The sequence below is a fragment of the Lotus japonicus genome, chromosome 1, assembly GCF_012489685.1.
Source record: "Lotus japonicus ecotype B-129 chromosome 1, LjGifu_v1.2".
Lineage (NCBI taxonomy): Eukaryota > Viridiplantae > Streptophyta > Magnoliopsida > Fabales > Fabaceae > Lotus > Lotus japonicus.
Genome location: NC_080041.1, coordinates 9,739,838 through 9,756,742, shown reverse-complemented (window position 1 = coordinate 9,756,742; position 16,905 = coordinate 9,739,838). Strand labels below are relative to the sequence as shown.

The following is a 16,905-nucleotide window of genomic DNA, read 5'->3' as shown; positions in this document are numbered from 1 at the left end:
TAAGGGAGCACAAGGGGTGCCCAACCCAAAATACAAAGAGGGGGAGAAGGCAACTAATAAAAGAGGTAAAGACTATCCTCTAAAACAGAATAAAAACAACAAGTGAAAAACTAAGGACCCAGCATAAAGCTAGCAGCACAAAAGCAAATATAACTAGCACCCCAAAAGCTACTATAAACAAGTAAATAAGATACTAATACCCAAAAAAGATGTGACTTGATTGCCTGGCTCCCTGTATTAAACCCAATAGCCACCGATTAAACCAGAAAACTGCCAAAATACATAGAACAATCTTAACTTGAAAACCCCTTCACACTCCCTGTAGGCACTCTTGAGGATTTGAGATCCATTCAAAAAGAGAATAATGGAAGCTGCGCACCTTAGCCTTGAGCCAACTCCAAGCTTTGAATTGAACCAAATCAAAAACTGCATTAGCATCAAATTGCATATTTCTAAAAACCACAGAATTTCTCCCTTGCCAAATGCACACTATAACAGCAAGCTACACAACCCAACCCCTTTTCTAATCTTTAAAGATCCCAATATTCCCAAATGTTGCAGAAAGTGACCAGAACTGTCTGCTGGGAGGACTGAAAAGACGCTAAACCACGCTGAAATCTTCGACCAAACCTTCCACACAATTGGACAGGAGAAGAAAAGATGATCAGTACTCTCATCAGATGTTGAGCATAGAGGACATGCGCTATTTAAGACAATACCCCTACGATTCAAGTTCACCTTTGTTTGGATCCTGTTAATCAACACCTTCCAAGCTAATGCAATCGCATTCGATGGAGCTTTGAGAGACCACAACAACCTGAACATATTATCCCCTTGAACAGGAACACTCCCAGATAAAAGCATATAAGCAGATTTTACTGAGTATATTCCAAATTGGTCTGGTACCCACTTCCAAGAATCAGGACAACCTAGTTTGGGAACAAAATTACATATCAGCTGTTGTAGATCCACAAGAAGTCGTTCCTGTTCCATGTTCAAAGGGGAAACCCAACAAAAATTCCAAGACCACCCTGCTGCACTCCATACGCCCATGTCCTTCACTTTGTGATTCTGCTGGGCAGAAACTTGGTAAAGTGGCCTAAACAAACAGCACAAAGAGGCATCCCCAATCCATTTTTCATACCAGAAATTAATATCACCCCCGTCCCCTACCTTACGATGAGCACCCTCTTCATACCATTTTCCCTCCCTACTGCCAAAGCATAAAAGATGGAGATCCTTCCACCAGTTGGAAGATTTCCTCATAGAAATACCATTTTCATATTTTGCACGCAGCAACCTACACCAGAAAGTATTGCTCTCTGTGTCCATCCTCCACCTCCATTTTCCAAGCAAAGCCTTGTTAAAACTACCCAACTCTCTCACCCCTAAACCACCCTCTTCAATTGGTCTACATACCTTATCCCACCCTACCCAAGCAATTTTCTTCTCACCCTCCACCCCCCCCCCATAAGAAAGATCTCATGAGACCTTTACATCTCTTAATGACTCCACATGGCATACGAAACATAGAGATGTAATAGAGGGGGATAGCTGAGAGAACGCTCTTGATCAAGCATAATCGACCTCCAAAGGACAATGAGCGTCTCCGCCAGCTAGACAATCTATTTTTGATTTTTGCAATAACAGGATCCCAAAATTTCAGAAGTCGTGGGTTACCTCCGATTGGGAGGCCAAGATATATAAACGGAATCGACATTAGTTTGCAATTTAACAAACCCGCAAATCTTCTACAAACATCTTCCTCCACTGCAATCCCCAAAAGCTTGCTTTTTGAGAAGTTTACTTTTAGGCCAGATATTAGTTCAAAACAGCATAAAACACTCTTTACCAATAAAACATTAGATAAGGAAGCAGTACCAACGACGAGAGTGTCGTCGGCGAACTGTAGGAGAGCCACCTCGACCGGGTTAGTTCGACCAACACTAAATGGAGAGAATTTATTCTGACTGACTGCATTTTTCATTAACCCATTCAGCCCCTCCGCAATGATAAGAAATAGGAAAGGCGCCAAAGGGTCGCCTTGCCTCAACCCCTTCATCATTTTGAATTCCTCAGAAGGGCTCCCGTTAATAAGAACTTAAACATGTGAGGATTCAAGACAGCCCTTAATCCACTGAATCCATTTAGAAGGAAAGCCCATTCTCTGAAGCATATAAAAAAGAAAATCCCATTTGATAGAATCGTATGCTTTTTCGTAGTCTACTTTGAATAAAAGCATAGGGGACTTTTGCTGTTTGGCCTCATGGACTACTTCATTAGCTATAATTGCACAGTCCAAGATGCTCCTACCTCCCACAAAAGCAAACTGCGCTTCATCAATTAATTTAGGCATAATCTCACCCAACCTAGAAGCAAGAATCTTCGAAACAACCTTGTACATACAACCAACTAATGAGATGGGGCGGAAATCATTGAGGGATTGGGGGGAATCAACCTTTGGAACCATAGCAATGAAAGAAGAATTAGTTCCTCGCGGCCAGATTCCATTCATATGAAAATCATCCAGCAGCTTTTTAAAATCTGACTTGAGAAGGTCCCAAAATGATTTGATAAAAGTGAAATTGAAGCCGTCGGGGCCTGGGCTTTTATCCCCCCCACAGCTCCAAACTGCTTCTTTGATCTCGTCCAGATCAAAAGGCCTAATCAGAGACTCACAATCAAAGGTAGAGATCGACTGAAATTGGACACCGTCCAACTTAGGAGCCCGCCAGATATTCTCTCTGTATTTCTGTTCGAAAAATCGCTTGACTTCCCTTTTAACCAAGGTCGGGTCTTCCTGCCACATCCCCCCAATATTAAGGCCCACTATTGAATTTACCCTTCTTCTCCAATTCACAGTCACATGGAAAAATCTGGAATTTGAGTCACCACCTTGAAGCCATTTTAAGCGAGACTTTTGATGGAGAAGTGATTCGTTCAAATTAGCAATCCTCCAGAAATCAGCACTGAGTTCCTTCTTCTGGGAAATTTCCTCCTGCCTTAGGGACCTTTCCTCTGCAACCTTGTCTAGATCATTTAATTTTGTGACAAGCTCAGCCCTTTGTTTCTTCAGGTCACCAAATGTCTCCCAATTCCACACCTTGAGCTTTAATTTCATAGCTTTAAATTTTTCTTTTAAAGAAAACGCTCCCCACCCCATGACTGAAATAGCTTTCCATTCTTTTTCCACAAAGCCTTTGAAACGATGATCCTCAAACCAACAATTTAGAACCTTAAAGGGCTTAGGTCCCCAGTCTTGTCTCGCCAAACGCAATAAAATAGGACAGTGATCTGATAGCTCTCTTTCAAGAATCTCCTGAGTGCTCCCTGGCCATAGAGAAAGCCAATCTGCTGAAACCAAGACTCTATCCAGTTTACTCGCCGCAGAACCATTAGGTCTGAACCAGGAAAATTTCTTCCCAACACAAGGAATCTCAATCAGCTCCATATCCTCAATGAAAGAGTTAAAATCACGCATCTCACATCTATATGTTGAAGAATCAGATGATACTCCTCTCCTTTCTGCAGAAACTCTAACTGCATTAAAATCACCAAGCAAACACCAATTCAGATTACCACTGTTTTGACGCCTTACTAAGAGATCTCCCCAAAGTCTACGTTTGCTTGAACAATCACAGGGAGCATAAATGTTAAAGATTGCACAAGGAATTTTTTGATCGCCCCAAAAACCGTACAAACCAATGAAGCCTTCACCTGTCTCACAAGTCTGCAAGGAGAAACAATTTTTCCGCCACAAGCAAAGTAACCCGCCACTTCTGTTTACTGCTGGACGAGATTGCATCTCAAAATCGTCATCTCCCCAAATTAACCTGCAAATATAGTCCTCAACTACTTCTAATTTAGTCTCTTGGAAACAAATCATATCAGCTTTCTCCTTCTGGACAAGCTCTTTAATTCCCCTCCATTTCGCCTCCCCCCCGAGCCCCCTGATATTGTAACTAATTATCTTCATTGATCACCTTGATTTGCCCCTTGACCTCCTGACTATCCTCCAGCATCAGAGTTCAGGTTGTCCCTTTTTTCAATTTCAAACAACTTTTGGATAATTTCATCTTCATTGCCTTCATGTGAAACCCCCAATTCCTTCCCCAAAGCTCACATCCTCTGAGCTTCAACTTCTGAATTTTTCAACCAGAAAATTGCGTTGCAATTGTGCACATCAGAGTCAGAAACAGAATTCACAGAAATAGATTGATGAGCATGCTTCTTCCTCCTGCCCTTTCTTTTTGACCCTTGGGGACTACCAGGCACTCGGAGAGAGCTAGAACCCAAAGAGGGAGAAGGTTGGGGATTAAAGAAACCAACCTCACTTCTAACCACTACCGCCCTACCTTCCTCATCAAGAATGACAAAAGAGCCGCCGTCTGGCACAGGTTCACTAGAAGCACCAGATTTTGAGATAGGACGCGCAGAGACGGAGGTAACTTTAGATCTACACTCCGGAGCCACAATGGGGGAAGAATTGCCATCTGTTCTATTTTCAGCGTTAGCAGAAGAAGGAGAGGGATCCTCTACTGAATCCTTATTCCTTGGAACATAGTTACCTTGTGGGTCTAACACCTGGTTATTCACACCTCTATCACAACAAGGCCCACCAGAGCCTCCACCGTCAGTAGAACCACAAAGGCCCAACTCTTGGTTGACATAGTTTTGTGCACATGTCTCTGGAAGCCCATCAGGACAAAGGCCCAAATCCACTTCCATCTTCCCTGTCGAATCAGCAGCCAGCGTGGTACCATCACTTGTGGATTTTTGAGATTTATCTTCATGACATAGGGGACCACACTCTGCCGCCTTTCTATCATTAATCATAATTACTCCATCATTGGAACTGCCACTAGCCCCCATCCCATTGTTAACATTAATTTCCCCATTATTGTGATTGGGATCCCCCATGCACTGAGGCCGGTGAACGCCGGAGAATACCGAAGTGTCACCGTCATCACTACCAAGCCACTCCGACGATTCCACCTCACTACTAGAAGAATCTTCACTCACGCTGCAGCAACAAGGTTTGCACAACGGCGGAGACACCTCCTCAAACACACGAACACCGTATACAGAATCGTTTAGGGAGACATTCCTGAAGCTTGCAATTGGGGTAAGGGAGCAAGTCTTAATTTGCAATCTGGCAAATTCCAGATTAGAGAAAGAAATAGTCTCATCATCAATCCCCACCAAAACACCAAAATCTTGCACCAATCTCTCAAAACATTCCTTCTTCCATAGATGTAAAGGCACACCTATGAAATGAACCCACACCACCCTTGCTGCGGGCACCTGGAGAGGAGTCCAGGGTTGTATTTGTTCAAAGTAGTCATAAACCCATTCACCTGCACTCCTCAAAGTATCTTCCACACTCACGTTCTCATCACCTGACAGCATGATCATATTGTCTCCCATATACCTCATCCTAATGGAATTGAGACCCTCTAAAATAAAAGTTTCTTGGACTGATTTCACTAAATCCAGATTTTTTAGGAAACCAACCATGCTGTTCTCAATCCAGCTATCTATCTCACCTTCAAATTCAAATTTCAGGTCTACGCTCCGGTTCACCATGTTTTCTGTTCCCCTTTCCAGACTCCCGGACTCAGTCCTCGGAACCCATTGAGTCCTCCGATTTGACAAAAGGGCACTCCTGAAATTGAGTTGATTCGAGGGGCCCAAGACATGAGGGCGTGAAGGAACTCGATGATTAGCGGATGGGTTCCCTATGTTCCTATTTGGCGGATCAGCATTATTCCTCATCCCCTTTGGGAACCTAGGTATGTTCACATGTACTCTTTGATTGCCAATCAGGAGTTTGTTAAGGTGAGCTTCCAACGCTGCCGGATTTTGGACACCAAGAAGTCGAACAAAACCAAAACGAGACCCCGATTTATCTCTCTTATTTGGGATAAAAACTTCCCAAATTCTACCCCACCCAACGCACCATTTCTGGAATGCTTCAAACATCTCTTTCTCCCCAAAATCTTCCGGGAAGTGATTGAAGAAGAACGCCGTCAAATGACCAGTGTTTCTATGTTTTTTCCTGCTGACCTGATTCCATCCACCGCCAATTCTCTCTGTACCTCCATCTCGCACCTCCTCGCCTCCCCCTCTCTCACCGACGCTCATTATTACTGAGTATATGCTGTCTATTACAAGGTGGAATTGGGGTTGAGGTAATGTTCCGGTGTGAACTCATCGGGAGAGTATTTCAATAGTAATATTTTCTATTTGAATTTTTTTAATGGTTTACAGCATTATTGGCTTTGCCTGTGTTATTTTTCTAGGCTTTGTCTTAGGGTTGATCATGAAAAATAGTGCATCACTTATTGCCTGCGAGGGGGAAGAGTAACTCACTTGATGAGCTAAGGAAAATGAAGGGATTATTGGGTGAAGGGTCAGGATTCAAATCCTGGCAAATGAACTAATTTAATAACAACTAGCGTTTTTACCCCGTGCGTTGCACGGCGAATATTGATCTCATTATTTAAGCACGATTAATGAATTAGGCTTAATAGCTCTTTTGGTCCCTCACTTATCACAATTTTTCACTTTTGGTCCCTTTAGGAAAAAATTAGCAAAATTAGTCTCTCATATTTACACACTTTTGTAGTTTTTGTCTAAATAGGGATCATTTTTGCAAGCAAATAAGCAATGTAGAGGACCAAAAGTGCTAATTTTTTTATTGGGGACCAAAAGTGCAAAACTGTGATAAGTGAGGGACCAAAAAGCTATTAAGCCTTGAATTAAGATATGAAAAATTGAAAAATGAGCATTCAACCAAACAAAATCACAATGAGTATTACACAACTTGCAAAATTTGACAAAAACTTTATATACATTTAATCCTAAATATTTTTAAAATTATAAAAAATATACTTAAATTAGATTCAAATTTGTTCGCAAGAGTTAGCAATAGTGGTAAAAGCTATGAGCCATAAGGGAAGGATGGGAATGAAGAGTTAGCAAATATTATTAGTTTTTACATGAACTATTTCTTGTGTAGAATGTTTTTCCCCGTCGAACTTTTTTACCATGTAATTTAATCATAAGTATATAGTACTCATTTAAGAAAAATGTTTTAAAATTTGACTGAAAATTTGGCCTCAACTACTATTATTAAGTACTCATTTTAAATTTCAAACTCAAATCTCAATTTTTTTTTACAATTTTTAAAAAAGGAAATTCATTAACTTAAATTGAATATTGATTCATTAATCAATGAGATCATTCTATAAATTATATTTAGGCTTAAAAGCATTTCATGCCCCTGATGTATCAACTTTGTGCAAAAGTCGTCCCTACTCTTTTTTCGTCAACGTTTGTACCCTTCATGTTTCTAAAAAGTGCAATGAACGCCACTCCGTCACTTTGACGTTAAAAAATGGACGACGTGGCCGTTATTGATGTCGCCCCATAGTTTAATTTGTATCATGCTTATTTATCAAAATGCAATAAACATAAACCCAGATAATTCTCACTATCTTCATCCAAATATCACATCCCAAAAAAGGAAAATCAGAATCACTAATTCCCTGAAACCATCATCTCCTTCATCCCATCCCCAAATTAAACTAGTGTACTTCATCTCATTCTCCATCCCTTATTGTTTTAAGCATTAACCACTTCATAAGTATATTTAGCCAGACAAAAAAGAAACACAAGAGTAGACAAGGGGCGTTCATTGCACTTTTTACAAACATGGAGGGTACAAACGTAGACGAAAAAAGAGTAGGGGCGACTTTTGCACAAACTTAATACATCAGGGGCATGAAATACTTTTAAGCCTTATATTTATTTCTTAAAAAATTAAAAGAAACCTAATTAATTATTATGAATGAATTTACAAATGATTTAGGGTGGAAAGAAAAGCGTATTCTGTGTCTGAGCAAAATAATTTAAAATTCGAGTGAAAAATTGGATCAAATTACTTTTATTTAGTACCCATTTTAAATTTCAAACTCAAATCGCAAAATTATTTTTTACAATTTTAAAAATAATAAATTAATTAAATAAAATTAAATATTCGCTCCTTAATCTATGAGATCATTCCATTATTTACCTTTTTTCTAAAAAAGGTAAAAGAAACCCCAATAATTATTATGAAAGGAAAAATCAAAATCTACTCATTAAAACAAAACTGACTCTTTTTTTCATCATTCCACTCTGAAATTTCATGTTGCCCAATTAGAATGTTTTTTTTTCTAAATTGATTATTCATTTCCTTTTTACTTAAAAAACGGATTCGCCTTATTTATACTCATAACTAACTAAATCTGATTTTGCTTAAGAAAGTTGATTATGTACTGCACTCATTAAATTCAATATTTATTTTTTTTTTCATTAAAACTAAAGGATTAAGCGTTTACATTTTTTTTTAATATCACACCATAAATTTTGACGCAAGTACTATTATTCACAACCAATTTTCAATTTCAGATTTCAAACTCAAATTTCAATATTAAATTGAATATCCACACCATAATCTATGGAATTATTCTAAATTTTATATTTATTACATAAAAAATTTAAAGGAACTCCATTAATTATTATTAAAGGAGAAATCAAATTTATTCACTAAAACAGAATTGACATTTTTTAATTTATTTTACCTTGAAATTAAATGTATCCCAATCAAAATAATTTTTTTAAAATTGATTATTCATTTCCTTTTCATTAAATAAACGGATTTCTCTTATTTATATTGATCACAAACTAAATCTGATTTTGCATAAGAGAGTTAATACCTACCCATTATATTTATTATTGATTTGCTTATTTTGTTAAAAAAATGTATCAAGTGTTTTAAAATCTGACTGAAAATTAGGCTCCAATTACTATTATTTAGTACTCAATTAAAATTTCAAACTCAAATCTCAATTTTTGTTTACATTTTATAAAAAAAGAACTCCATTAACTTAAATATAATATTATGACCTACAAAATTCTATATGACCTAAAAAATATAATATTCACACCATAATCTAAACGCAAAACAGTAAATAACTCAAAGTGCACAAATAAATAAATAAATTACAACATAAAACGACAATCTTTGCTAAGTTGGAAGAAGATGCATCAGCCTTTAATCTAGAAGTAGTTGTCATGAACGGATCTGAACTATCCTGAAATAAGAGTAAAAATTGAAATTCACAATACATAACTATTTATAGTGATAGCATGTGCATATATAATAGTATTTAATTTTATTTTAACCTACATCACTTAATACTAATTATGTAAACCGCAACTGTTCAACACTGTCATCATCAACCAAAATCTGTGAACACCAAAAGAAAAAGAGTATAACCAAATTGTAACATGCTAAACATTAAATCAAGCAGCAAGGTCAGTAGATGAAGATTCATGCCTAAAATATAAAGATGTATATGTTTCCTGAGTTATATGTTTCAATATGTTTTGCTCAAAATAAATGTGAATCAAAAAATTCATAAGGCTTACCTCTCCTTCCTCGTATCTCTTCTTTGGTTTTTAATTGTAGAACAAAACTCAACCAAGCCACTCTGGAAAAACAAACAAAAAAATACAGCAAAATCTAACAGAAAGTAGGAAGAGGGCAAAAGCCTCACTTGGGTTATTCACTCTTGAAGAATCTTTCATATAAGCTCACCATCCCCAATTCCAATTCGCAATAAAAGTCCCATGGTGATGAGGCCTATGAAATTACAGAAGGAAAAGTAAAAAAGCATCACTCCAATTAAAATCATTTCAATAAATCACACACGTTGCAGATCATTTCATAATGTTCATAGAAATGTAACTATACCCTTATGATATGGCAAGAAACTGGTTGAATCAGAAGCAATACCTGAACTTTTTTTGCTTTTTCAACATTTGCTTCTCAATTTCCCAGTCATCACAACAATAGTTATTTCAAAGCTCTTAGATGATGGTTAGATAATGGAATGATAGAGGAGAAGAATTACATAAGAGAGTTTATATAGATGAAAACAATTAGGGTTTATGTTGTTTGCACGTGAAAAAGGAAGGAGAATATTGTTCCAAAAAGAATATTCAAAATTTGAATTTATAGGTTGTCAAAATTTTAAAATTTGAATCTTGATTTCAAAAACGTACTTTTTGAAAGGTTAGCAAAATCAGTTTTAATCACATAAAAAAAAAGCAAAATACATATAACAAAAGTGAGAAAGTTTTTGTTTTTAAGCCTTATGTATGAATAAGAATATTAAACATCTATTAATGTGATTTTGAATGATTATTCCATAGGTAGTCAATGATGGGTGATGACTTTTGTTACAGCATTAATGGAGAGTTTAAAAAAAATTAAACAACAATTAATAGTATTTTGAATGACTATTCCATAAGTAGTTAATGATGGGTGATGACTTTTGATTCAGCATAAATGGACAATTAAAAAAAATTAATCAACAATTAATGATATTTTTTATGATTATTCAATAGATTGTCAAAGATCGGCCACAAAACCAAAATTAAGGAGAAATTGTCTCACCATAAATTTGTCAGAATGATTTAGAGCTTGACACTTGTCAGCTAATGAGGGAGGGTGGATAAGAGTGAACCTGGGAGTGCCAACTCATCTAAGTGGGTCTCACAGAGTTCTTCTTTTCTATAGTATATAGATTACTCCCTCCGTTTCTAATATTTTGTTGTTTTAACTTTTGGTATATAATCCAATTTTTTTGTTGTTTTACAAACTTAATGCATTTTTTCTCAATTTATTCCATATTTATTCTCATTTAATATTATATATAACTCTCACCTACCACTACTTATTTTCACCAATCAAAATCATAATAAGTTTCTTAACCAATAACTTCAATTCTCTTTCTTTACTCTAACTCAACATTAAATAAGAGTGTTTATATCAACAAATATATCAATGATTGCAACTCTTAAACAATGTGCATAACCTCAATCAACAAAAAATCAGGAAGGGTCGAGGGAGTAACAACTAACATTTGCCTATAAAAAAAATTTATTATCTGTGAAATAGCTGTAATTAACTATGAAGTTAGCAGAAAAAAAAAATTCTATTCAACAAATTGATAGGTATTCGCAGCTAATCATTCAATGCTTGATTGCACTTGGTGTAGGGTAGAATCCTCATTTTCCTTAAGTTGATCAAACCATATTAAAGTTAAAAGACATTCATCCTTATTATGTTAATAAAGTTTTTTTTGTTGAGTTCAATTTTATAAAAATGAATAGGCATATGAACGAGATGGGTCAGCGAGGTTCTCTCGCCATTCTCTCCCCCTGGTTCAGAGCTGAGAGTTCAGAGGAGGTTTGATGAGGGCGAGGATAAAATATAATACTCAATCTCATTCTCATCTAGTTCATGGAAATCAAAGGGGAACCCCAATTTTCATCATATTTAAATCAATTTTTTTCTCTTATTTACGTAATTATATTTTAAATAAATCATGTAGAAAATGATTCAAATAATTTAAAAAAACACACGATAGAAATATTAAAATATAAGAAAATCAAGAATTTAGTCATAATTTTACTACAAGATGAGCTAAACATTATTATTTAACTATATTGTTACAATTCAAAAATTTAATTAACGTACCAAGAGATTTGCACCGCCAAACTCATCTCATCCCTCCAACCTCGAGTTCAAGCTCAGGTTAAAATTTCTTTTCTAAAATCCGGTCAATGCGGGGTTACCCTCGCCAAAGTTGGGGTTTGTAACACCCCGATTTTCGGGTGTCACTTTAGTAACTCAAAAATAAAATAAAGCGGAAAAACAGGCATTTTTTTTTTCGTTTTCTTTTTTTAATAAAAAGACTTGTCGAAATAAAGACTCAACCATTCGCAATTAACAGCGACTAATATACAATAAAAGCACAGCCCTCGCTGTAACCAAAATCATCGTCACGAGCGTCCTCAGGTGACGGAAAGTAACATCAAGTAACTAAAAGTATTGCCCAACGGCAAACAAGTGCGACCCATAGATAGAGTCATAAGTTTTACAAATACAGTCCTCCGAAAAGTAAGTTAGCCCATAATGGCTTCCAAAAGACCTCCTACGTCCGACAAACTCCCTGTGATCCTCATGGAAGGGAACCACACAAAAAGCTAATAGTCGGGGACCTACCCTGCCCCAGATTAAGAAATGAAAATCAGAGCTATGACACTAACGCCCGACCTTAGTAGGCTCTAAACACCCATACCCTATACTTCCATTATCGACCCTCATCTGGTCATGCATTCATTCCGGGTCCACATCGAAAGCTCAGTAGTAGTCATTTCGCTCCGGGTCCTCCCCGAACGACGAACCATCACGTATCAACTGTTGAACGTCTGGCAGCAGGCCGACCGCCCAAACACAAACATGAACACAAAGCCAAGGCGCGAGGGTCAACTCACAGAATATAATAGATAATACAAGCAACATGTGAAGAATAAGGGGGGTATATATATATATGTTGTATATATACATATAAGTTCTACATTGCCTACCCTAAGGTTACATGGCATGTTATCGAATCTCTAGTAACAACACAATATTCAATATCTCAACAATTCAACAAATAACATAACAATGTTCACCAATATCAAATCATCAAAATCTCAACATATGAAGTTAGGTGATAAGGTTAGTCAAACAATGTATCGTCCTCCCAACGCACAAGTGTCTAACTAAACAAATGTTCCCTGTCGTTTTCCCTAGGTAAACGACGATGAAATCTCACGCTTCCATGAAGTCTCATGCTTCAATGGAGTCTTACGCTTTCACGAAGTCTCACACTTCAGTGAAATCTCACACATTCACGAAGTCTCACGCTTCAGTGAATTTTCACGCTTTCACGAAGTCTCACGCATCAGTGAAATCTCATGCATTCACGAAGTCTCACGCTTTAGTGAATTTTCGCGCCTTCATGAAGTCTCTCGCTTCAATGAAGTTTCACACCTTCACGAAGTCTCACGCCTCAGTGAAGTTTCATGCCTCCGCAATGTCTCCCGCTTCAGCGAAGGTTCCCGTCTCCACAAGGTCTCCCGCCTCAGTGAAGTTTTTGCTTTCACGAAGTCTCACGCTTCAGTGAATTTGCACCCTTTTACGAAGTCTCACGCTTCAGTGAAGTTCCATGCTTTCACGAAGTCTCACGCCTCAGTGAAGCTTCCCGGCTCATCCTTTGGATGGTTAAATAAATTGCTCAAAGAGCGAAGGAGTACCAATGTACTTGGAAACTTATTATTTTCCCGGCTTATCTTTTAGATAGCCAAACAACAAACTGCTCATCGAGCGAAGATTACCAACATACTCAGAACTAATTAGTTTCCCCAAAACATGGATTCAGCGACACTTCTCATTTTCCCAAACTAACATCCAAGCTCTAAGCTTACCTCTGACATTGTTATCATTATTTAAAGGGTTCAGAGGTTGTTTAATGTATTATGAATTTTCCTTGTAAAATAGTTTCTACTTAAGTTTATCTCTAATCTTATAAGTTTTAAAGATCACATCATCCCAAGTAATTCCCAGAGTAGCTCTCGATCCACTAAAACAATAACAAGGCCCGAACCTCCGTTCGTCCCGTCAAACTTTCCAAAAATCTCATGATAAATTTGGCATAACTGCCTGTTATCCTCTCTAACGTACAACAGATATATGTGTAAATTCATAATCAAAGTAACACAATCCAACAGTCATGACACATATATCAACACATCCTAGATTAACCATTTAGCACATAACATGTGAATCAGTATCAAAAACAATTCAAGCGATAAATGATTATCATTGTCAGCCGAAGCCTCAGAAAACATTTCCCAGTCAATCACAATCAAGTGCATAAACAATAAATCAAGTCGAATTCGTCGACACCTAAAGCATTAGCTAGTAAGGTAAGTTGCCCTCACCTCTAGTTCCTTTAGAATCACGGTGTAAGCCACGCTCACAAGCTTGCTCAGTCAAGTCCAAGGTTTCCACAAACGAACCTTAGAGCAAACAAAGCAAAAATCAATCAAAATAAGTCGGTACAATCGAAACAATACTATCTAACGTTAGACAAAGCTCAAGATGCTTCAGAGTACAACATTTAGGCACGAATGGAAGGGCTTTCCTTGAATGGATGAGTTTTGACTCAATTCAAGTTTTGTACAAAAACACTTTATTCGCTAAAACATCCATATCTCCAGCTACAGAACTCAGAATGACACGAAACCAAAGCCAAAATTTCGACAACGGAGAGAGCTACACTATAACTCAGGTGTACAGACCAAAAAATTATTTTTGGACACGGTACCATAGCATATAAGTTTCGGCCACTATCAAAATAGGGCTTCCCGAACTTTTTATTCGATCTAATTTAATTCCTAGGTATTCTTAGGCGATATCTAGGCCAGGGAAACTCTAAAAAATTATCGGGTCGAAAACTGTCGCAGGGGTATTTTGGTCAATATTTTTAGCTCAGAATTTCAAAATTGGAATTTCGAAAAACAAATTGAATGGGAACGTTACCAACGACGTTAATGACAACTAATCCTACTAACACTAAGCTCAGTCGAGAGTTTTTAATCCAAAGAACGAAGCTTTGGCAAAAAATGGGTATTTTAAGCAGAATTGAAATTCGGCGGCAATTCGGCGAGATTCATCAGAAAACAACCGGATATTCATGCTCTTGGGCATGTAGGCAATAAGTTTAGACACTGAAATCAAGTTATTTGGACACTTTTACAAAAAGCTCCAAACTTTGAGCACAGAAAGATATAGAGAAAAACGACAGAATTGACGATCAGAAGTAAGGAATAACATCCATACCTCGAGGTCTACGCGTAGCAACGAACGGTGCAACGATCAGGCAAGAATCGGCGAAAATCACTTCTCCTTCTTCCTCCTTGGTGCTCGCGGGTTTGGGTGAAGAGAATGGTGAGGATTTTGAAATTTTTTCATTTTCTTGCTATTTATAGGTTTTGGAAAATGCGGAAAAATGAAAATTTCGCGATTCCGATTTTTCCTGCGCATTCCTCCGTGAATTCTAAGATAGGTTCTGACGACAGAATTCCAGAACTCAAAACAGGTTTCTTGGAATTAAAGCAAACGATCCAAAGTCGGTGTGAATCGATTTAACCTGAAAAGTTACTTTTTGCAGTTGATGTCGAATGAGAAAACTTCGTTCTGAAGAAAGATTCAGCACATCGAGAGAAATAGGTGTACGCGTGTGGAATCTTCATATGAAGCTCCGAATAGAAAAAGTCTTCATCGTCCGTTGATTTTAGGTTTCTTGAACTATCAGTGACTTAGTTTCGGCAAACTTCCGAGTATTGGAATTTGACCTTCGTACATTCCAGAGTTTCATATCGAAACGCTTGTCATGGAAAGGAATAAGAGAAATTCTTATATTCCTCTTGAAGATTTTTTTGGAATTTATTCCTATAGTGTTCCAAGGGTTAAATTAATCTTTTCCTAAGGTTCTTATCCTACGCGTAAACGAATAATACTTGTGTCATAAGTTTCGTCGATTCGAATCTTGTCCTTAACCTTCTCGTGAAATATCTTCTCCATACATTTATTCCATTTAATAAACGTTTATCCAGTTTTCTTACTTCACGTTACATCGAACTTTTTCGTGAATCGGAAATTTCACTAATTTATTCTAAGCTTAAAAACTTGGGTCTCACATTACTACCCTCCAAAAAGAAAGTTTCGTCCTCGAAACTTAGGGCTCAGTAAAAAGCTCCGGATATTATTCCTTGATCTTTTCGTCTAACTCCCATATAGCACCGTCTGTGTCTTTGTTCCAAATAACTTTCACTAAAGCACTCTGCTTTCTCCTCGATTGTTTCACTCTTCTAGCCCCAATGCTGACCGACAGCGTCTCAAAATACATATCATCTTTCAGCTCCATGTTGTCCGGCTCGACCAGATGCGTCGGGTCTACGTTTGAAATAATATTGGTTGGCATTCCATGCAATCGCACAGCCTTAACCACTTGTTCCTTTACTTTCATTTGTCCGAAGTTCTGCTTAAACTCGGTATACCTCTGCCATTCCAGAGTGAATGTTCAACTTGTCCTCATATTCTTCACTCATGATCCAAAACTCAACTCGATCGCTTGATAACTCCTAGACGAACTATCCCCTTTAACATCAATTTATCAACAACTTATAAGCTAATCTTCATCTTATTATCTAACAATCTATTATTATCATCTCATTTCTCAAACTTTCCTCACTTAACCCATAAAATCAACTCTCACTTATTCACCAACCACTTTATACTTACCTAAAATCCCTAACACTTCGCACAAATCGGAACTCATCCCCTAGAAGATCGAATTATAACTATACCTCAAGGGACTTAACTAGTCATTTTATCATCCGATCCTCCAACCTCCCGAGAGAAAGTGATTCTACAATTGCTATAGGCTGGGTAATATCCAAAGATAAAAGGCCCTGGAAGCTGATGAATGAACTGAACCAAATCGACCTATTGATGACTGAGATTAATTGCTTGGGAATTCGTCATACCTACAGAGAAGGTAATATAATTGCAGATTATTTAGCAAACAAGGGCTGTGAAATTCAGGATCCCATATGGGAGCTTGTAGAGGACAGGAGGGGCGCGAATGTGGAAAGCATCTAGTTGTGTCTTTGTTTTACATAGGATTGTTTTCCCTTGTATCCTGGATGTTCCTTTTTGCTTTTGTGGAAGTTGTGTTTGGGCAATGTTGGCTCTAATGCTGCGTTCCTTTCTACCTTGTACTATGATCCTTTTTTTAATATTAATCTTCATCTTTCAAAAAAAAAAACTATTATCGTAACCGCTAACACCACTAAATCTCTTAAGTGTACATGAATCTCAGCTCACTAGGTCAACCTTAGCCCTAGGATTCTCATTCAACTTAGTAAAATTCACATTAAGTTGATCAGGCCTAA

At 37.3% G+C, this 16,905-nt stretch overlaps 1 protein-coding gene across 1 annotated transcript; it reads right to left on the bottom strand.

The window, feature by feature from the left end:
• Positions 1–489: 489 nt before the first annotated feature.
• Positions 490–1,332, bottom strand: LOC130719213 (uncharacterized). The gene has a single exon (XM_057569870.1). The coding sequence runs from the start codon at positions 1,330–1,332 to the stop codon at positions 490–492; it is 843 nt and encodes a 280-aa protein (XP_057425853.1).
• Between the last annotated feature and the right edge of the window lie 15,573 nt (positions 1,333–16,905).